General features: G+C 45.4%; 4 protein-coding genes across 13 annotated transcripts in view; 2 read left to right on the top strand and 2 right to left on the bottom strand.

The window, feature by feature from the left end:
- The window catches only part of cacnb2a (calcium channel, voltage-dependent, beta 2a), a 51,630-nt gene extending 48,281 nt beyond the window's left edge, over positions 1–3,349 (top strand). For all 9 annotated transcript variants that reach the window (XM_053858630.1, XM_053858633.1, XM_053858636.1 and 6 more), the window contains one exon: positions 1,243–3,349. In XM_053858630.1, the coding sequence (XP_053714605.1) occupies positions 1,243–1,947 (705 nt within the window). In that variant the 3' untranslated portion in view covers positions 1,948–3,349. The remainder of the gene's footprint in view (positions 1–1,242) is intronic.
- Positions 704–8,688, bottom strand: nsun6 (NOP2/Sun RNA methyltransferase 6). 2 transcript variants are annotated; one of them, XM_053858641.1, is made up of 11 exons: positions 8,374–8,688; positions 7,898–8,053; positions 7,746–7,834; positions 7,557–7,663; positions 7,218–7,371; positions 7,072–7,153; positions 6,882–7,001; positions 6,614–6,749; positions 6,395–6,540; positions 5,002–5,127; positions 704–4,391 (listed from the first exon to the last, which is right to left on the bottom strand). In XM_053858641.1, the coding sequence occupies exons 1-11, from the start codon at positions 8,443–8,445 to the stop codon at positions 4,212–4,214; spliced, it is 1,368 nt and encodes a 455-aa protein (XP_053714616.1). In that variant the 5' UTR covers positions 8,446–8,688; the 3' UTR covers positions 704–4,211. The 2 variants fall into 2 exon arrangements, with proteins under 2 accessions (XP_053714616.1, XP_053714615.1); XM_053858640.1 differs by having other exon boundaries at positions 7,746–7,837.
- Positions 8,689–8,980: 292 nt separating this feature from the next.
- Positions 8,981–15,968, top strand: arl8 (ADP-ribosylation factor-like 8). Its single transcript, XM_053860004.1, has 6 exons — positions 8,981–9,329; positions 12,904–12,964; positions 13,030–13,177; positions 14,061–14,144; positions 14,223–14,374; positions 14,490–15,968. Exons 1-6 carry the CDS (start codon positions 9,284–9,286, stop codon positions 14,536–14,538), a joined length of 540 nt encoding a protein of 179 aa, XP_053715979.1. The 5' UTR covers positions 8,981–9,283; the 3' UTR covers positions 14,539–15,968.
- maf1b (MAF1 homolog, negative regulator of RNA polymerase III b) lies at positions 15,033–21,132 on the bottom strand. The gene is made up of 8 exons (XM_053860003.1): positions 20,611–21,132; positions 20,247–20,337; positions 18,131–18,262; positions 17,885–18,047; positions 17,698–17,819; positions 17,503–17,622; positions 17,340–17,438; positions 15,033–16,835 (listed from the first exon to the last, which is right to left on the bottom strand). Exons 2-8 carry the CDS (start codon positions 20,327–20,329, stop codon positions 16,811–16,813), a joined length of 744 nt encoding a protein of 247 aa, XP_053715978.1. The 5' UTR covers positions 20,330–20,337; positions 20,611–21,132; the 3' UTR covers positions 15,033–16,810.
- Positions 21,133–21,167: the final 35 nt, after the last annotated feature.

The following is a 21,167-nucleotide window of genomic DNA, read 5'->3' on the forward strand; positions in this document are numbered from 1 at the left end:
CAAAAAAAGCAAGTTTCATTAACTGGGAGCCATTGCAGCACAGTTAGTATTCAGGAAGTATGATGGTATTACTGTACTTCAGCATCAATGGTTTTTCACCAATTCACATCATTGGAAAACCCTGTTATTGAACACTGTTTTCCACTGTCCAATAACATATTCAGGAAGTTTGAGTGAGTTATATTTCCCTTGTAAATAAGTTAAAGTTGTTGATGTCCTGTGTTGACTGTTGTGTAACACATGGGCTCTTAACCTTTTTGATCTCAGGGCCCGGGGCCCAAACAAGTCACTGAACTGATTCATTACTCTTGATTTCATTTGTGATCAACGACTGTATTTAATCTACTTACACGTAAACAAACCAAGACCTTGTAAATGACATGAAACCATGTGATCATCGGAAATATATTTATTTGTCATCAAAATGTCCAAGAAGCAGCAGAACCAGGTGCAAGTCATATTCATGAAATTTAGTGAAGAAAAAAGATAAGAAAATACACCTGTTGCAAACTGTTGAGAAAATTGGGAAAACTGGATAAAATTCTGAATAAAACCATGTCTAAATATCATAAAATTATCTATTTTATTTAAACTCCAAAGAAGATATAAGTAAGTGTAAATGAAAGTATCGCCATAAAATGTTACAATACATTTTCAAAACTGCTTCAACAGGTAGCATCGCTTCTTCTTAGCATCTTCTTTTCAAGAACTTCTCCATAGTTGTTCACTATCACAGATTTGCAGCTGTCAAGTCAATTCAGAGACACACTACTGCCACCATTGAGAATCACTGGTCCCTCTTCTCATTCCTTGACCACAGTCCTTAAACCAGGGGTCACAAAACTGATGCACCTGTGCACCACGGAGACCAAGGGAGTGGCCCATGTTTTTATTAGATAATGCATTTTTTTATTAGATTCTTTTTTCTAACAATAACCATCTTACTATTTTTGCTTTTGTGTTCCCGCTCTTGTTACACCACTGGTGCCCTAGGAGTAGCTCGCAGTTGCCTAAAACACAGTCTACAATTAACAATTCCAAAAATGTGAAGTCACTGACAGGAAAGTGGACACATGTATGAGAATGAGCTTCACACTGGAAATGTGATCTGCTGTCCTGCAGTGTGAAACAATGTTCTCCTGGGTTTCATTTCCTGAATACTGGACCTTCTGGTGTGGCATGTCCTCCTGTGGTTTTCTCACTGCTCATGTCTCAAACTGACTCGTCCCTTCGTGACTCCAGGGCAGCGCTGCGGAGCACAGAGCAGACAAAGGTGTTGTGGAGAGGAAGGGCTCCAGAGAAGACCACCACCATCACCACCACCATCACCACCACCACCAGCAGCAGCAGATGAGTCAGGAGCAGGCCGATGTGGAGCTGGAGCCTGAAGAGGAAGAGCCAGAAGTGGAGAGAATGCAAAGGATGGAGACGTCCAGGAGGCCGCCGCACATCCACCACCGCTCGTCCTCCACCAAGACGGAGCACCATAACCACCATCACCACCACCATCACCATCACAGCAGTCGGGCCAGAGGTCTCTCCCGACAGGAGACGTTTGACTCTGACATACAGGAGAGCAAAGACTCGTACACCGAGGCGCGTTCGCAGCACCTCCATCAGGACGAGGAGGAGGCGGCGGCGGAGGAGCAGGAGGATGAGGAGCCTCAGCAGCAGCAGCAGCAACACCGCTATGAGCTGCACAGGGACCACAACCACCACCACCATCATCACCACCATCACCACCACCGCAGCGGGCAGGACGAGCATCGGCCCAAAGAGCGCGAGCAGGATCACAACGAACGGAACAAGCAGCGCTCACACCACCACCACCGTCCCACCCGCGACTACCACCATCACTACTACGACAGAGAACAGGAGGGGGAGGGGGCTGCCAAACACAGGGGCGACGCCGCTGAGTGGACCAGAGACTCCTACATCCACCAGTGACCCACCCTAATCCCTTCAGACTCCAACAACTCCCATTGTGCTGCTAAAGCCTCCTATTTATGTACGCTTCCTTTCTAAGTCTTTTTCAACTGCAGGATTTTGAACCACGTCGACATGTGAATTTGTATTTGCGCATAGACCTGGTTTATGTGTGAGTACGCATGGACCTTCTGCATATTTTAAAACTATTTGATAAAGCATGACACTAAGGCAGAACCCACTCCTCCGCTGACCCGTGGTTCGCCTTTTATGATTGTTTGTGGACGTTTGCTTGAATTTGTTACTTCAGACTACTGTGAGGGTTGAACTCTGGCGAGGCTTGAACGTTTGGGAAATACTGCTGAGAGGCTGCTCCAGTATCAGACCGACAGATTGATCCACAAATGCACAACTTTCAAATGAGGAATACAAGAATGTGTGTGTGTCTCCTTCATGAGGTGAACGGTGAAAATGAACAGGAACTGTTTGCATCAATCTTCTGGACCAGGTTCTAGGTATTCTCCAAATGTCAAGCCACAATTTTCGATATGTGTTCATGTGTTCTTTTCTACTCTGTCTCCGTCCTGCCGCCTCCGAGGTGACGCCTTCCTCAACAGAGGAGCTCCCTCTTTTCATGCTGGTCCAGGTTTTTACAACACCTGCACTTTAACTGACTCACAAACAACGCAGTTTGGTCCGACACTGCTGTAGGTCTTTGGTGAAGTCTGAGCCCCTCTCCCTTCTTTAGTCTCACGTCATGAACATTTCAGGATTAGCAGAGAGAGCAAGGCTGTTTTCGAGCCCCGATTGTTATATAGCATGATGTGCGGGAAGATCCTCCGTCAGAGGTCATTGTGTTTTACACTGTGACTTTCTTTCAGATGTTTGATCCCAAAACCTTCATCTTTTATGGCACATGTGGGAAGACATCCACTCACACAATTTCAATTGAACTTTGCATGATGTCCTGTGGGAGGAAACCAGAGTGCCCAAAGGAGACCCACACAAGCATATTTTTCATTTTATGAATTCCTGTTTGGCTAGGTTGAAGTGGATTTCAGCTCATGTGACAAGTATTCTCTCTCGAGCTGCGTCCGTCTGACCAGTTTGTGGGGCTGATGAAGGGTTCTGGACCAAACGTCTTGCGCTCTCCCACTCCCAAGTCCGGTTGTCGTCCGTGGGACTTGGGATGTCGGAAGTAAAACACGAGATGAATTCCCTCGCTCTTAGATTATTTATTTATGATTCCCAGAAGGAGTTCACACACTCATCGGTTGTTTACAGATCCGCGACGCACCACGTCATTTGTTTTTGCCTGACAAATGTATTTATAAGTTTTTATGCTACATTTGTAGCAGAGAAGATTTTTAACTGTGTACATGTGTATGTACATAATATATAAAGAATAAAGTTTAAACTGGGATGATGTTGTGGAAGTAAATCTGACGTGGGCTTTTTTTTTTTTTAAACAGAAGCTAAAAATAGTCCTGGAACTCCACTGAGAAACATACTCGCAGGTCTGACTCTCCTGCATCGTCATGACAACGGCACAGACCGAAACAAACGAGACCTTTCTGGAATAGTGACGCTGCTGCTACACTGATTTCCTTGCAAATTTAAAACCGGTGGTTAAATTTAACAGCCAGATGCGTCGCCACATCTCAGAGAGCACCTGACAGCTTTATTATTTTTAACACATCAGAATGTTTCTCAGCCGCATTCCAAAAATATGTATTTCTCAAATGTCCCTTATTGTGTCTTAGATGTACTACTTGATTCATGTTTACTTTCAGAAGTGGTGAAACACCAGATGACTGTGTAGTAAATGGGAGTCAAGATCACAACAGAGGTGTGAACAAAACTTCTCATCGAAGTTCTTCTCTCTGTCACAAGTCTTTAGTGGCCCCTCCCGACGCTGAATGAACAGTCGATATTTGAAACAGAACTATTGGATCTCACGTAAGCAGTGTAAGTACTTCATTCCTCCTGACGTCCTCCGACTCACTACTTCCTGATCCTCCTGAGATGCAGCCAATCCTGTCACCATGGCAGCCGTGCCGTCATCGTTGCTATGGTGAGGCTGCAGCATGTGCCGCTGCTCACTTATCCTCACGTGCCTCCCCTGCTTCCTCCCCCCCTCCTGTGTTTACAAATCTGATCCCTTCATGGCGGCAGCTGGCGGCGCACAGATGCTGTAAACAGTCGTCAACACGTCCTGATGGAGCTGTTGGAACTTGATCGCTCATGCTCCCGTCCGTCTGCTCCTGGGGCTCTGCCTCAGTCCCTCAGTTCTTCTGGAATTTAGCGATAAAAAACCCGATGGTGTCCTGGTGGGCTCTGCGGGGGAGGGGCGTGGAGGCATCGATCCGGTCCCACCTTAGCTCGGGACTGAACCTCTGGAGGAGGCAGCGCTGCTCCTGTGTCAGCCCGGCTCCCAGCATACCTTCACCACCGATGTGGGGATCCTGAATAAAAGATAGAGAGTGGACTTCAGTCTGCAGCGTCACTCCACTTTCTCCTCTTGACTGAAAACGTCCCTTACAGAAAGATCTGCTCGGCTCACTCTCAAACCTCGGTGCTCTGGTTCACACGGCTACATGTCTTTCAAAGATCCGCCCCCAGCGGGGCCAAACTCTATCACACATGGGGCCAAAATTTAAGTCAACTCAACTCACTGACCAAATCCATTTTAAACTGAATTCTTAGAATAATAAAATAGTTAAAACTGAATCTAATAAATGATGAAAAGTTATATTTAAGTTAAAGTAAAGTATATTAAAACAAGGTTTTTCAGTGGTTAATGTCAATACACATTAAATTGTTGATGTGCCTTGCTAACATTCATCGAGGTCCCTGTTACCTGCATCATTTTTTAGCGGTTTTCAAGTTCGATTCTCGACATTTATTATTGCCACTTGTCCTTCACCATGAATCTTTGTGGGTTAAATTAGTTTGACAGGTATTGCACATGCACTGTTCAGAGGTCGGAGGGTGCTGCGGTGTCCATCAGCAGTTGGGTATAAGAAACAAGTTTCCACCATGAGGCCACACAGGAATCAGGGGTTCAGAGGTCACCTGAGGCTGGAGGGTGAGACAGGGAAAGGTGTCCAGGGCCCAGCGGACCTGCTCCTCGTTTTCCGCCAGGGTCACAGTGCAGGTGCTGTAGACCAGAACCCCTCCTCTCTTCAGCAGCTGCACCGCCTGCCAACACACAGGTGGATTTATGGGCCACATCAGAGATACACGTCCGCCTTTTATCCACTTGTCACATCATCCCAGTCTGTTGTATACGATCATTGACGCACGCCACGGAGCAGTGCGTCTTCGGCCCGCGGGCCTCGTAACCTTGAGGCAATGATGGCGAACAGTGATGGATAGCGACGTGTGGAGCAGGATAACTGATGGTTCTGTACTGAAGCCTGTCCTGGCGATGGTCCATTGGCCAGCATCTCAGTGCAATGTTTTGGTCACCAAAAACAACATGCCATTATCGCTCAGAAATAGTTAATATTATTATATAACATGTAAATACGACTGAAGACTTCTGTTTTGTCCGAAAAATGATGCACTTGTACTTTAATAAGTGATCGTTGGTTTTATTCAAGGCGGGTTCATGGCTCTGCTGCCATCTAGTGGTGGAAGTATATCATTGCCACCGTGATGATGCTCGCTGTCGAAGGCAGTGTTTTTCAACCGGTGTGTCCACGGCAGACTGTGAGGTCATTAAATCATGAACAACAACGATCTACCAACGTGAGGGGATCACATGGATTCCGTCCCAAGCTTTCTATACACAATAGACCTATGCTTTGCTACTCATCTGTCACTCACAGCGCACAGTCCCACACACTCACAGCGGTCAAATAATGGTTGTTGCTATTTCTTGCTAGTTGAAAAGCTGTCGCAGAGCTTCAAAACTTAAAAACCTTATTGACACTTGTAGACCATGAAAGTTAGTTTAAAGTTTGGCTAAAAACCAAATGCAGAACCAAATAAAAACCAAAATGAGAAGCGAGAAAGAATCATTGTTGTTACGAAGCAAGCTGAGGCAAACAATTCCCCCCAAAGTCAAATAAAATCATGCGAAAGAGATGAAATGATGAAATCAAAAAATTATATAAAATAAATAAATAACTCAAGGTATATTTTGCCATATTGCCCACCTCTTTCTGGAGACATTTTTAAACAAATACATTTTCTGCAATTTGTTTCCGCAAATAACACGGCAAAATAGTGTCAGTAACTACAGTTTCCCACAAATTAAAAGTGATTTTCTACAAGGACTTTCGACTAAACACAATTGCGCTTCGGCCTAGGATCCTTTGGTGGTGCGCCTCTGGAAATTGTGCCGCGGCTTAAGTTGAAAAACACTGGTCTAACATGCGCCCACACCGTACATGGACTGGCACAGTTGTTAGATCAAAGCTGGATGCATGGATGAAGACAACTGTTGCGTCGTTGAACTCACAGCTCGAAGTAACTTTCTCTGCAGCGGCTGATACGAGCAGACCTCTTTCAGGCTCCAAGTGACGGCCATGTTGGGTCTCTGCCCCAGTCCACTGCAGGGAGCGTCAAGCAGCACACGGTCAAAACTCTCAGGAGGGAACGGAGGTCCTGGGAAACCAGCAGAGCAGTTTCAGTTGAGGAGAACTCTCAGAGGAACCAGGGCTGAGTGTGGTGATGTCACCGTCTGTGGTGTCGTCGCTCACTGCTCGTGTGCTGTCGAAGCAATATGCCTTCACACTTTGTAGCTGCAGCACTTTGACATTTTGATGGATTTTTTCAATCTTGTTTCTGATGCGCTCCAGAGCCACAACTTCCCCCTGTGATCAACAGAGACATTTACCATTCAAACAGGGTCACATAGGTCCATAGACCCAATAATCTGGATCAGGTTTGAAGACATGAAACCATAAACAAACTTCGAACATCCATCATCAAGTGCTCCCTCTCACCTGATCTCTCATGAGCGCGGCGATGTGGCTGGTCTTCCCTCCAGGGGCAGCACACATGTCCAGGATTCGTTCGCCAGGCTGAGGGCCCAGGACGTGACCCACCACCACCGACGGCAGATTCTGCAAGAGCATCAGGTGATCTACGGGGGCAATGAATTGCAAAGAAAGTCCCAAGTTGAGGAGCAGTTACCTGCAGAAAGACCAGACCGGGTAAAACTCCATCAAAAGAGGGACTCTGATAAAGTGGATCCGTCATGAGGACACCAACGCCTCTGAGATGAGCAGACTGTGAGGAACATTACAAAAATGTTTTTCATTCAAATGTGTCCTCTGTACCGAGATGGCTGTTCTGAGGAGAAGATGTCGGCCCGATCCTTCTGAGCCACTCCGTTCCCCACAAACACTTTCTGGCCCTGAAAGGTAAAAGCTCCACGTGTGCATTTCCCCTCCAAGTCAGAGAAGACCGACACAAGGTCGCCTCGTTTCATGTCTGCAAACAAACATGGTGTCACGACACTAATTCTGTTTTAGACTGCTTAAATAACACACTTTTAAATAAATATTTTAGAAGCACTGGGACTACATTGGAAATAAAGTGTACAATTATTCCGAGCCCCTTTCAAAAAAGGGGCCTTGTCTATAAAAACATCCGTGTGCACAGTGCGCCACACTCACACTTTGGACAGGCCACAATTCCCGGGCTGAAAACCTGAGCTCCTCTCAGCACTGCACTCCCACACTGAGCACCAACAACCACTTCTGAGCTCAACTGTTGCACCGCCCTGATGAGTAAAAGAAAGGCAACAGAGATGCAGGTTTGCCATGTATGCAAAGTCAGGCAACTCTGTGCTTCAGACTACATACCTTGGACCGTCAACAGGAAGAAGGAGAACATCTGGAATAATAGGATGTGGGAGAATCTCGGCGGAAGGAGCTGATGAGTTCGGCAGCTGCTGCTGTAAAACAAGCATCGGCATGAGAGGTCCCCCTTTAAATTGGATGGTTTATGTTCACACCTTTTTGAGCTGGTCCTTTAGCCTGAGTCTGATCTCATCCACTGGAGCCAGGTGAGTGCTGACACGCACGCACGTGTGTGACGGCGGGTGTGAGAGGCATTTAAGAAGATCGTGGAAACGACTTTCAGCTTCCTGCTGACCCACTGCAGCTAACAACTGAGACACAAGATGAGTACGTCACTACATTCCACAGCAATATTTGATTGATATCTAACTCCTTCCTGTACTTTAAATATACAAGCTTTCATGTAGGAACAACTAAGCTGGATGATAGTATGAAACGCTAGGTAACAATCGAGGACATTTACACATTTGAGTATCGTCAATAATTTTGAATAGCAAATATACATCAGGCACCATGCACATTTAGGTTTCAGTTCAGAATAATACTTATTATTGTTGTTCTTCTTGTTCTTGTTCTTCTTATTACTATTATTATCAAATTAAAAATAGTATGTTTCATTTAAGAATCTTACCTCCTGGTTTAAGAAGACACTTCTGAGATGTTCTGCAACTTCTGGTCTCAGAGAAATTTTGGGTATCGGCATGTCGACCGTCTTGTCACGTGCAATGTCAAATATTCCAATATCACTGTATTTTGAATTGATTTAATGAAAACAACGCAATTGTACACAGCGGATGACACTCGTCAGGCGCAAAACGCCGAACGTATTTATCCTCATTTAATTGAGGAAATCAAAGAAAAGTCAGACTCACTTTCGGATATTTCGACAAATTAGCGAAATTGTTTTTATGTACTCACGCGCTGCATCATTGCAGTGTACGCACCGATTTCCGCATACGTCATAGTAAATGGTCACGTGGCAAAAAGTTTAACCCCTCGCGATACAGATACACGCTTTATTTTATTTTATTTTTTTTAACTTAACGGCTCGATTGAACTTGGAACTGTGGTGAACAATAAAAAATAACGACACAACATAAATCTTTGCTTGAATAAAAAAGATAAATAAAAGCTGCACCTCGACGAGGCGTTGGTTGCGTAGTGGCGTCACCGGAAGACAAACAATCCGGAGTTTCTCCATCCAGCAGCAGCTCTGCCTCAGACGCCGCAGCGGTTCCAGTTGGGAGCAGTAACGAGGTGAATCCTTGCTTTGCGGCGGCATCATCGACTCATCGAGTGACCTCCCGGACACAATCGGAAGCTCCATTCACCCTTTTCTACTCCGTCATTGGCGCGTTACATGCCACAAGTCGCATGGATTCAGCGCTGAAAAGGTTGGCGAGGTGTTCCAGGGACGATAGCTCATCCAGCTAATGTTAGCTATAGCCGCAGCTTCAGCAGCGAGGAGCTGAGTGTTGGAGTTCGCTTCTGTTGTCTGTTCGACTGACCCACAGACTCGCCACAGTCTCCACTGGCACAATATGGGCCTCATATTCGCCAAGCTGTGGAGCTTTTTCTGCAACCAAGGTACGTAGTTGCTTGAATAAACCTTCTGTTTTTCTCGTGTGATAATGTGCAGTGTGAAGCGCAGCAGAGGGATTTTGGGGTTTGCCAAGAGACACCAGGGGAACTTGAACCTCCAATTTAGCATCACCATCATTTCTCAACTGATAAGCATCGCACTCCCATGTACGGAATCAGCTTTGCACCGCACCGTCTCGATCATTATTAACCGCATCGGTATAACGGACTCGACTCTACTTTCACTCTCCCTGGTCACTGCCGCGATTCACACAAGTTGTATCCGAAGATCAAGGCAGTTATTTAACCACTAAACTCATTGACTTCGTATGTGAGCCAAATATGTTAGTTACCAGGACTGATTTGGTATCGCAGGTTTAAGGTCTTATCTGGGTAACAAAGCAGACAGTCTAGAGTCGAACTGCTATCTCATATACACACGCATAAGGTGCAGTTTTTATCATCTCACGTTGTCGCTCCATGAGTCATCTCTTCCCCCCTTTGTTCTCTGACAACTATTCTGGGGTCACAGTCAAATTAGGGGCTGAAATATTATATGGCCATTAGTTTAACACATTGTGGGAGGAAAAACTAACTGTTAGAATGGGTGGTAAAACTCCAGTTTAAAAGCGATGAATACGCAATAGAATCTGGTTATTTAAAACCAAGTACTGCACTTCATGACCAAAGGGTTGTTGTCTCTGTATTGACAGAAGTTTCCGTTTCAGAAGTTCAAGTGAAATTACAGAGCTCAGTAGTTCTGCAGTGATCCGTGAATGGGCCTGTTATAGCATAAATGTAAATCCTGTTTCTCTCAAGAGGCACGTTGATAGTTAATCTGTTTCCTCCCATGCTTGTGTGTCTTGTGCTAATCCCACAACAGCGTAATCGGCCAGTTGTCAATCAGCTTTATCACTTCAAAAGGACACAGTCTAGAAATCTGCTGGAGCTCTACACTCAGACCAATACTGCGTTTTAGCGACATCAGCAGAACCTAGCAACCTTCAAGGACAATAAGAGCCTGTGTCAGCTAATCCCTGTGTAGTTAGGATTTTAATGCAGATGATATTCGCTGTCTGAACTTGAAGTTTCTCCAGTCGGAAGGCTCCTCTGTGTGTTGTAAGGAAGTGCTTCTGACAACATTCACTTGTATGATCATTTCTGAATTGTACATTTTAAACGGAGCGATTCTCTGCAGAAATGTGTTGAAGCCAGGGTGTGTCAGCCCTGGCTCTACATCCAGCTCCGTGAGAAAGGTTTGGGCGAGCTTGTGTGTTCCTCAGTGGCCTCCTCAGGCAGGACGGCTCGCTGGATTTCTAACTTGGATTTAGACTTTACCCTCATCAGTTTCAGTACCTTCTTCTGTCCTTTGTTCTAGTGTAAGTAGGACCATCAATCCCGTCCCTCGCTGGGGATTAATCTGTTCCAAGTGTCAAGTTTCTGTCTCTTAACAAGATTACTGAGTGGTCTGAGTGAGCAGATCGTTACTCCGTACAATGGCCACAATGGGATGACTGTAAAGCCGTCGCCGACTCATTGAAGTTCCTTTATCAAGGAACAATGGCTGCGGGATGGAAACATTTCTTCAAGGGTTCCTTTGCTGCAGTGAGTGGAGGAATGTGTTCCCCAATGATGCTCAACTTCTGTCTGACAGGACTCGGACGGTGTTTAAAAGCACTGCGTGGACGTTGGTGCGTAGATGTGAGGACGTGCTAGTGAAACGCTTTTGTTGTCATGGGTGGAAGATGACCTCTGGTTTGTTTCCAAAACATGTAAAAGTGAACGAAAAGTGAACGACTGGTTGGATGTTTGGAAGACTCGACTCTCCATTTGTTGGAGCAGAAACTATTTGAACCACCAATGACCTCTTCCTAACGTGGAGAAATGGGTTTGATCCTGTCTGTCTTGGGTTGTATTTTTTGTTTTGCCCTCTATGACTTCATGAGGAAAACGAGAGGTGCTGAATGCATGAAACAGTAAGCACCACTGCCTCTATCTGGGATCACCGATTTCTCACAGACCTATTCTGATTTCTACCAATTTCACTCCGACATTCAAACAACAAAACTTTTTTTCCGCATAACCAGTCTTTTAAATAACTCTGTATCAAACAGAACAGTAAAAGAAGCAGCTTTTGAACAATAATAAAAGGAAAATAAGTGATGACAGAGGCTTGTGCCAGCTGGCGTTAGCCTGGATGGCATCCTAATAACACTCATAATCTGTCATGTGGTGAGTCAGCAAGTGTGCAGATTGTTGAATGTTTTGGGCGTTAACCTCGCAGCTAATTTTGTTGTTGCATCGCTCTCTTTGTTCACCTGAAAAGAAAGCTGTGAAGAGAAGTGTGCATCATTCGTGTTGATCAATACCAGTATCGGACAATAGCTTTTTTGGTTAAAAAGCTGTTTTTTTTTTGTTAAAAAGCTGTTTCATGACAACACTAGTAACAACAAACAGTATTTTTTTTTCAGTCAGCTCTTCCGCACCTCTAATCTCCCCACCGAGATTAGATATCGTAAATTGGTGTGGTGCCTTCACACGCGCCATTTTTGTGTCTGGTACGAGTCCAACAGCAAAAGCACACGCCTTTACTGTGACCTGACAAAAATTGTTGCAGTTCTACCTGTTCTACCATCTACCTGGCCTCACAGTCTGCTTCTGCCCAGTGTAACTCGGGGTTATACTCTGAAATAATCCTGTTTTTGAGACACTAAGGAAGCAATCGGTCTGGTCATAGTGTACTGACATGGACAAAATTAGGAGCCCTATGACCAGACTTCCTTCCTCTCAGACAGCCAGAGGCCTCAGAGGGGTGGAAAAGTCAAACACTGATGTGGGATATTCTCACATGTCCGTGTCAGCTGCACGTTCTGCTCTTAACCCCTTGTGATCACGTCACGGGGGATATGAGGAAGGAAGTCAATTCTGTGTCTTGCATCTTCTGGCTGGACAGCTGTTTAAAAGTCATCACCCATGTGGAACCAGATGGTTGGACTCCAGGGAAGCTGGTCTGGAGTCTCTTTAAACGTCGTTTCACACTCGACAGGTCGCAGCAGTCCTCGTGTCTGTTGCAAAGACATGTGCCGTTGCTTGTTGTTGATCTGATGTGACGTTTTATTGTCACTGTCTGGTTGAGTCCCGCGGTGCAGAACGCTGCTGTTTAAGTTGTCTGATTTTCCAAAGTCTTCTTCGTCAAAGTCTCTTTGTTCTTTAGTTTGTTTTTTTAGTTACAATAGTTGAAATTGTTGTCAGACTGATAGTTGGGCTCACAAACACACACACACGCATGTTTGTCTTCCTATCTTAGTGAGGACCGTCACTGACATACGTTGATAAAATGCTTTCTACAACCTCTCACCCTAAACGTAACCATCTAAAACAAATGGCAAAACTTCTCTACCTCTACTCGTAACCAAGCTAAAACATATTTTGTAGTTTTGACCCTCAAACTCACTGTTCATTAAAAACTCATACAGGTTCTCACAAAGATAGAAGTAGAAACAAACACGCATACACACACACACTGTTCCTCCGTGGTTCAAGTGTTAGTTATAAGTGTGTTTTTATTCTTTGGTTTCAGAGCACAAGGTGATAATCGTGGGACTTGACAATGCAGGGAAGACCACTATCCTCTACCAGTTGTGAGTTTCATCCTCCAGCGTCTCTCCTGCTGGTCATCACTGTCTAACTGCTCTGCCGTCTGCAGCCTGATGAACGAGGTGGTCCACACGTCCCCTACCATCGGCAGCAACGTGGAGGAGATTGTTGTGAAGAACACCCATTTCCTGATGTGGGACATCGGAGGTCAGGAGTCTCTGCGCTCCTCCTGGAACACGTACTACTCTAACACGGAGGTGAGAAGCGCCAGCGGTCTGAGGCAGATGTATTGTCCGGAGGCTGCGGTCTTCCTGGGCCCAGCAGCTGGTGTGTTTGTTCAGAGCACAGACGGCAACGTGGGCCTCCATGTCAGAGGTCAGACCCTCACAATGGAGCCTGTCGGTTGCCAGGGTCAGCGGTAAGAGGGTGAATAAAAGATGCTGGTGCAGGCAGATGTCGAGAGAGACATGTGTCTCTGCAATTTCACTTCACTTTTGACACCAAACATCGGTTTTCTTTTCACTGTTGCGGCGCTTGTATCTCCTGCACATCATGTGATGCTGCTGTACCAGGCTTGTTCTCTTTTTTAGAGTTTCAGTTCGGTTTCACTTTTGAACAAACTCATCACCGACCTGAGCAGTGGCCAACCACAGTTAAACCTTCTGTCTCCACTGAACGACTCGGATGAACCCCAAACCACTGATCTATTTTCTGAGAGTTTTGTGTGTTAATAGCATGACACGACTTGACCAGTGAGCTGTTGCTGTGGCTCCCCCGTGTCTGCCCTTTGCTGGAGGAAGACACGCCGATTCTGACCGCCACTGTCTAGAATTTGCTGACACACGTCTGATAAGTCACAGCCAGACAACACGAGTCACACATTCACCCTCCGTCTCTTCCTCTTGTGGTCGTCACCCCAGTTCCATTGTTGACTCTCACATCTTTCCGAAATGAAGCGGCCCCAGGCTTTTGTCATGCATGTTGCTCTCTCACACTGGAGCGAGGATATTAGCATAGCTTTCACGCGGCCTATTCTTATGAAGACCCCCGGGCCCAGAAATGCCCACCCACCGTGTTTTGTGTCAAAGTTGTTAAACGTCTCTTGAAAGGAAGGGTGTGATGGATCCTCCTCCTTTACAGTTTGTCATCCTGGTGGTGGACAGCACGGACCGGGAGCGACTAGCCATCTCTAAAGAGGAGCTCTACAGGATGCTGGCTCATGAGGTGAGACCCCGACCCAGGCTTTGGAAGCAGTCCCTAAGATACAACAGGCGTAACAGTGGTGACCCCTGCTCCTCACAGGACCTGCGGAAAGCCGCCGTCTTGATCTTCGCCAATAAGCAGGACATGAAGGACTGTATGTCTGCAGCTGAAATCTCCAAATACCTCACTCTGAGCTCCATCAAAGACCATCCGTGGCACATCCAGTCCTGCTGCGCACTGACAGGAGAGGGGTATAGGAACAACACGAGACATGATTTCACTACACATTTTTTAAATAAATTTGGCGCCTGTTTTGTTTGTTTTCCTCTGTGACTGACGCTCCCTCTCCCTCTCTCTCTGCTCCAGCTTGTGTCAAGGTCTGGAGTGGATGACCGCCCGGGCCGGACTCAGATAGCCCCCACCCACCCTCTCAGCGCCTCGCCTGGCTGAACTACCTAAAGTGACCACACGGTGGCTCCACAGCTCATCTGACAGGACTTGTACATTTTAACTGGAGCTTTGGCGCAACGCTTTGACCTGACGCCTCAGACAGAGCGATTCCGCCGATCAGGAGGAAAGTGACGACTCAGCAGCACTGGGTGGACTTCACATATCATGATACATTTAGTGCCATGAATGCCACACGGGGGACCTTTGTGGTCAGATGTGGTGCAACCTTTTAGATTGTACTTTTTAATTTTCTTTTTTTTTTGTTTAAGTTGAGGTCAAATCTGAAGGATGGAGACCACTCAGTATTGTCAAGGTGACTCTGCACGGCAGCAGGCTCTGCAGAGCTTCTCAAGTGCTCATGTGTCAGGTTCTCGTGTTCGACAGCTGTTACACTTCCTCATAAGCTACTTCGCTGGTGTTTCTCACGTTATTTTCGGCTGCAAATCTTCGGCACTATTGTTTTGCTTTTTGTTTTTTTAAACCCTAAAGTTCTCAAAACGGTTCACTATTTCTGTTGAAGTAATTGGTGAACATTTCTTCAAGTAAGCAGCTCAGCAGCGGGTTTTTTTTCCCCTCAACACCGTTAATGACACTAAGTTGTTTATCATGAACTTACACTAAACAGAAGGTGCTTTACTTGACTGTAACATTTCATGTCACATTTTTAAACAAGGACCAGAGCAGAATAACACGTTGGGTCTATTCAAGACTGGAGAAAAAAAGGCAGGTGCCAGGTGGTTTACAATATTTTTATACTTCTAATGCCTCCATAGAACCTTTCCTGTGTCATTTAAATATTATTGCTTTATTTTCCTCCAAATATTTTTATATTCTTTGTGATCATGTTCATTTTTTATTTTTTTTTGCTTATCAAACTTTGAAGTTTTTCACTTGAAGATGCTCACCAGTGACCACGTACGTACTTTTGCTGGTCTTTATACGCTGTTGAAGCAAAACCTGTAAATGTTTAAAGGTGACTTGATATTTCAGCAAATCTTGACCCTGAGCCTTAACAGCCATGTTGTTTGAGGCGTGTGTGTATGAAATGTTTTTACTCGATTTTGGAAATCCTGTGGCGCAATCTATGCATGGATCAGTTTAAACCCTTTTTACCATACAGACCAGACTTCAAAGTGGTTCATTCAACAGTCAGCTACAATCCTCGTGTTCACGGACGCGAGCTGGAATTTTTTTTTTTTGTACCTTGAAAACCAACTACTTTTAAACACTTCTAAAAGGGACGTGATGATCTTGTCAGTGGTGATGTGCCGTCTACATCATGTTCTGCATTAAATTTATTAGGAGGATGCTTTTTCGACGGCGTTGGTTTGTCTGCGTCCAAAATAACCTGACAAGTTTATCAGGCAATATATGTGAAATGGATCATGGGACATATAATTAAATTTTTAGATCTGGGGCTTTTTTTTAAGGCTACTTTGTCATCGGTGGACTGGAGCTGCTTAGTGGAGTTTTGCGCTCTCTGTGTGTGCGCTTTTCTTTCTAGTGATGAAACAGTGTTCTGATGCAAACACCAGTTTTATTCACAGGAGGAATATATTAGCCAATCAAAGCACAGGAAAGACAATTAGTTTCTAAAAATATATCATTAAGACAGTTTTTTTTTGGTTTTTAGTTATTTTTTTGCTAAACAGTACATTCACTTTGAAGCCATAGGAACACAAAACTGACATCTAAAAACATGTATATGGGAAACAAACATCAAAACAAAAGTGACAAACACGGGAGTAAAGCAAAGGTGGATAAAGCTGCGTAGTTTCCTGCACTGTGCTCTTAATTCACCAGTGAAGCTGTAAGAAAATTCCAAGCGTATAAATGCGTCACAAAATTCAGTGCTCAGGGATCTTAACACAGTCACAGAACTCTGCATGGAAAGGATTTTTTTGGCTCAAAAAGTTCTTCGCTCTTGTTCAGCAACGACGGTCTGCAAAACGCTCCTTACACCTTCATGGGCCTACAGTCTAACTCCCAAAATAAGAGCATCCCTCTTCAGTCCGGGGCATGGCCTTTCTCTGGAACAATGCTGGGAGGTTGCAAAAGAAAAAGAGCTTCACAGGAAAATCCCCATCATGGTGGCGCACACTGCTCTACCAACAGACTCCAACATGCAGCGAGACTTGAGGAGCATTTCAATGAAAAGGAGAGAACAAGCTGATGAATGATGGAAGAAGAGGAGGCGTGGCCATCACTTGACCACTTGAAATCTGTGCCGTGGAATCTCACACACACAGAGCTCTCGGAAACCTGCAAGAGAGAAAGGAGTTTAGATCAGAGTCTGAAAACAGGAGCAAGGAAACCTGAAGGAACAGAAGCAACCCGTCAGGACAAAAAGAATGGAATGGGAGATAACAAGCAGAGGTGAGATGCAGAAACATGGAAACACGTGCAAAGAGTTCGGGGGAGAAAGAGTAAATGAAAATGAATGTTTGAAAAAAATATTTTACAAGCAGAAAGATGCAGGTCAGTAGTAATGGACAGGAAGAAAACCACCAAGGCAAGAAACATCATGGGATCATGGAAGAGGGGAAGTAGGGTAAAGAGGGAGGTGAAAAACAAACTTGAAAAGAACCAGTGGAAAACCTGGACATGCACACGTAAGAAGAGAAGAGATGGAAGACATGAAGCAGGGAGAAGAAAAAAACAACAGTATAGAGGAACGAAAAGGAAAGAGAGGCAGGTGGATAAAGAAGAGATGATCAAGGAAGCGCAGATGTACGGCGGTTTGTTTCAGAACAGGAGGAGTGTCACCTGTCCTCAGTGAATCCCTCCATCTCCTCCTCGTCGTCATCGTCCAGCTCCATATTCAGCTCGTTGTCCATGCAGTCGCGGCCGTAGCCACTCAGCACACTGCAGACATGATCTCATTAGCACGCCACTCTCCTCGTGTCAGAGAGAGCTCAACTCGGCCGACCTGACGGAGCGGCAGGTCAGGAACACGATCCTCTTCAGCTTCTTGTTGTAGAAGAAGTAGTTGAAGGACCAGAGGCTTCCTTCTTCACCAAACGGGTCAGAGTCCAGGTCCGGGTTGTAACTGAAGACAAAAGCGCACGGTGAGTCACCTGAGGAGACGGTGACGCTGGCTGACGGCACCAACTCCGCACCGCACCTGTAGATGTCGCACCCCTGCAGGTTGATCTCCTGGTCGATGGCGTTCCACAGTTCTGGGCGCACAGAGTTGAAGTCTTCTCCCACGGTGGAGAAGAGGCTGCTGTTCACTGCGTTGGCCACCTGCAGACGGCTCACGTTAGCATCCTCGCTGGCCCAACATGGGTCGAGACCACAGACACACGCACCCAGTTAAGACTCGGCTCGCGACTGAACTCGTGGGCTCGTGCCGCACTGAAGTCGTAGTCAGGCCGGAACGACTCATTGAGAGTGGTGATGAGGTAGAAGAGGGTCTTCCTGCAACACTTGTCATTCAGAGGGTTCTCCCCGTCCTCGCTGCTCTTCCCCAGCCTGCCTCACACACACACACACACACACAGCTCAGCTCCATCCTCACCTCCGGTCACTGTCCTCATGGTGACGGCTGTACTCACTGAGAAGGGCTGGTGGCGCTGGCGGACTGGGGCGGAGACAAAGCCTCCAGGATGTGTGGCTCCCCCTCCTGGCAGAACTGCTTAAACATGTGTTTGTCGTCACCTGCCATCTTGCAGGAGTAGCTCTCGATCCTGGCAGGAACAAGGCAGACAGCTCTTTATCAGCAAGCACCCAAATAATGCTCCCGTATGTGTGTGTTCCGTCCATGTGGTTAGAAAGAGATATCAGAACTCAACTGCACCACAGCTCCAATGAGCTTGAGGGAAAATGCGCCATCTACTGGCGACTGAACATATATTCACATTACAATAGACAAGTTTCAAAATAAAACAACTGGTTAGTCATTTAATAGTCATTCATTTACAGCACTTCTGAACTGTGTTAAGTTTCACAATTAAGCCTCCTTAGTTAAGTTAAAATATCTCGTTTTTTAGCTTAATAAGGTGTCAAACTCTCAACATAATTTTTTATATACCTGCCTTGTTGGAGATGTGTTTCAGCATGGTGAGTTTTAAGGCGCACACAGAGGCTAATTTAAGGGGCCCAACTTTATCTCGTCATTTCACACCTCTCTACATATCTAAACATGACTAAGCAGCAGGGAAGTCAACTTTGACTTCCTTCCAGTCATTCTAAAGTCTCTCAACATTGTGGACTCTGAATAACAAAGTAGCTAGTTTGACAAAGTACACCTGTGATCGAGACTATGGAAAAGAGTGTGGCCCTTACGGCGCTTTCCACGGGTGTGTTGCATGTTTCCTGCTGTCTTGTATCTAGGTCAGACGCACAGAGCCAAGCAGTTGTTTATGTTGCCCTCCAAAGAAGAGTTATGCAAGAGCAAAGGTTGTGCAACTTAAGATAGACGGAGTCAGACCCTCACTGATCTTGCCAGACTAATTTAAGGTCACTGTAAACGACACCCTGGTGGAAATGGATCACCTGCTTTGAATCCACAACACAGCTGACCAGACTAAACACTGGATGTGAGTCAAGAGGGGAACGACTGCAGCAAGCTTTTGCAGACATTAGCTCTGCCTATATGGCGAGACCATTGTTTATGCTGCACAAGAAACTTGAATCCTCTGGTTATTTTGCACCACTCAAAAACTTGTTGTGGGTTTGTGGTCAAACAATTAAAACCACACATGCTACACTGGTTGTGAACATTTGCTTCCACAACACACTTCACAACAGTCCAAAATAGACAGAGTGGTGTGAAAGAACACCGGGGCGTTCATCACCATCAGTTCACGCCGGGGCACAACACGCAGAGACACGGAGATCAAAACACCTAATGCTGTTCATGTAACCAAAGTATAACCACACGAACATCTGATGCGATTACACAACAGCAACTTAGTAATAACCACGTAGCTGCAGTGTTCACTGATCTCCCGGGGGCGGATTTTGAATGTTTTATCTTAACATTGCGCAAGATTGAAGGGCCTTTTTTCCACTGGCCCTGTTTATGACTACACTACGTGCTATCTTTCAGCTGCCTCGCCTCCTTACGTGATGTCACAACTGTCCGGGGTGAATCACACCTCTCAACTGTATCTGTGTGAAACTACAATGTGTAGAGGTTTGCGACCTGCCATTTAAAACATTCCAGTGGGTGGACAACCAAGTGAGTGATTTATGAGCATTTAAATAATACTTTGGGGAAAAAACTATATTGAATATTGAACACTACCAAAATATCCCATCATTTTCATTTCACAAAAACAAAAACTGTAGTTCTCAGCCTCAAGAGCGCACCATACTCTTATCTATATTAAGATAGGCTCAGTAAAACCTTCTGGTAAACCTCAATGTACAATGTGTAAGAACATTCAAGAGAACATTTGCTGCTCAGACAAAAAAATCTAACACTAGTGTACATCCTTCATGGTCATTTCCTGATGAAGATGCGGGGGACAACAACACAACACACTGCTCATCTGTTACAAAGCTCAATATTGTTATGAAAACAGGAATTAAGGGTGACTAGAGCCAGGAACAAAACCCTCTGAAGAAGCTGTGAACGAAGGCATCAATCTTGCTTCAAAAATAAGACACTACACATCACGGGGACACCTGAGAAGATTGCTGTGATGCTGCTGGTCATGGATGTACCTGCCAAGGATGCGAGACTCTCCAGTTTCAGCACACAGGCGAGAGCTGAGGGCTTCGAAGCTCGAGTTCTCCAACAGTTTCATCTCTGTCTCTGAATTTAAATACAGAAAAAAAGAAGCAATAAGAATAGATTTTTGACACAGACTTCACACGCAACCATATTCGAATTACGATCGCAAATTTATTTTTTATTTTATTGGAAAATAAAGAAAAAATGATTTTATTAATGCATTTAATGTGATGATGAGACTCCAGGATCACTTCAGTCCTCCGCGGTATTTAATCGCTGCCCCTCCCCCATTCCGTTCAAACAATCTGACAACTCTTCCGGTTTCTGTTTAGCGAAATTACACAACATACTCACCGAACAAGTCCGGGCAAATCCGACAAAGAAAGAGCAAATATCGACCCGCAGCCTTCAGAATCTTCTTTTGGGGAGAGCTCCACAACGATTGGCGCTTTTGTTTTGTTTTTCCGCTGCTACCGTTAGCGGCTAACTCACTAGCTTCTGCGCTTTGGCTTCACCACCGAGCTCTTACTGCGCAACAGAGTCTGTGCATCTTTCTTCAACACTCGACCAACAGGAACTTAACCGAAGACTCTTTATACAAAAACTACTCTTGCCGATTAAATGTGACGAAATGGAGTCCAGAGGTTGGTGTCGTCCATCGGGCTTGAGCTGCAGCGGCATCCCTTTCGACCTAATTTTTAATCCGAGGTTTTGCGGGAGCGAGATCAAGCCGCCGTTTTCAAAGCGACTCGATCCGGAAGGACGCAAATGTCGAGCTATGCTGCGCTGACTTTTCCAAAATATCTCTTGGTAGCTCAGATGACCCCAGCAACACAGCCTTGATTCAAAACAACGGGATCTACTGTTGTCACGGCCAAGCCCCTTTTATTTTATATGGCTCGAACTGGTTC

The sequence above is a fragment of the Synchiropus splendidus genome, chromosome 3, assembly GCF_027744825.2.
Source record: "Synchiropus splendidus isolate RoL2022-P1 chromosome 3, RoL_Sspl_1.0, whole genome shotgun sequence".
NCBI classification, from domain to species: Eukaryota; Metazoa; Chordata; class Actinopteri; order Syngnathiformes; family Callionymidae; genus Synchiropus; species Synchiropus splendidus.

Bases quoted from the DNA above. Each gene is read 5' to 3' on its own strand.
- nsun6 (XM_053858640.1), bottom strand. From the start codon at position 8,445: ATGCCGATACCCAAAATTTCTCTGAGACCAGAAGTTGCAGAACATCTC. The intron at 6,750-6,881 runs GTGAGAGGGAGC...TGTTGATCACAG, and splicing joins CCGCGCTCATGAGAGATCAG to GGGGAAGTTGTGGCTCTGGA. The intron at 6,541-6,613 runs GTGACATCACCA...CTGGTTTCCCAG, and splicing joins GAGCGACGACACCACAGACG to GACCTCCGTTCCCTCCTGAG.
- maf1b (XM_053860003.1), bottom strand. From the start codon at position 20,329: ATGAAACTGTTGGAGAACTCGAGCTTCGAAGCCCTCAGCTCTCGCCTG. The intron at 18,048-18,130 runs GTGAGTACAGCC...TGTGTGAGGCAG, and splicing joins AGCGCCACCAGCCCTTCTCA to GCTGGGGAAGAGCAGCGAGG. The intron at 16,836-17,339 runs GTGACACTCCTC...TCTCTCTTGCAG, and splicing joins GAGGGATTCACTGAGGACAG to GTTTCCGAGAGCTCTGTGTG.
- arl8 (XM_053860004.1), top strand. From the start codon at position 9,284: ATGGGCCTCATATTCGCCAAGCTGTGGAGCTTTTTCTGCAACCAAG. The intron at 14,145-14,222 runs GTGAGACCCCGA...TGCTCCTCACAG, and splicing joins ACAGGATGCTGGCTCATGAG to GACCTGCGGAAAGCCGCCGT. The intron at 14,375-14,489 runs GTATAGGAACAA...TCTCTGCTCCAG, and splicing joins TGCGCACTGACAGGAGAGGG to CTTGTGTCAAGGTCTGGAGT.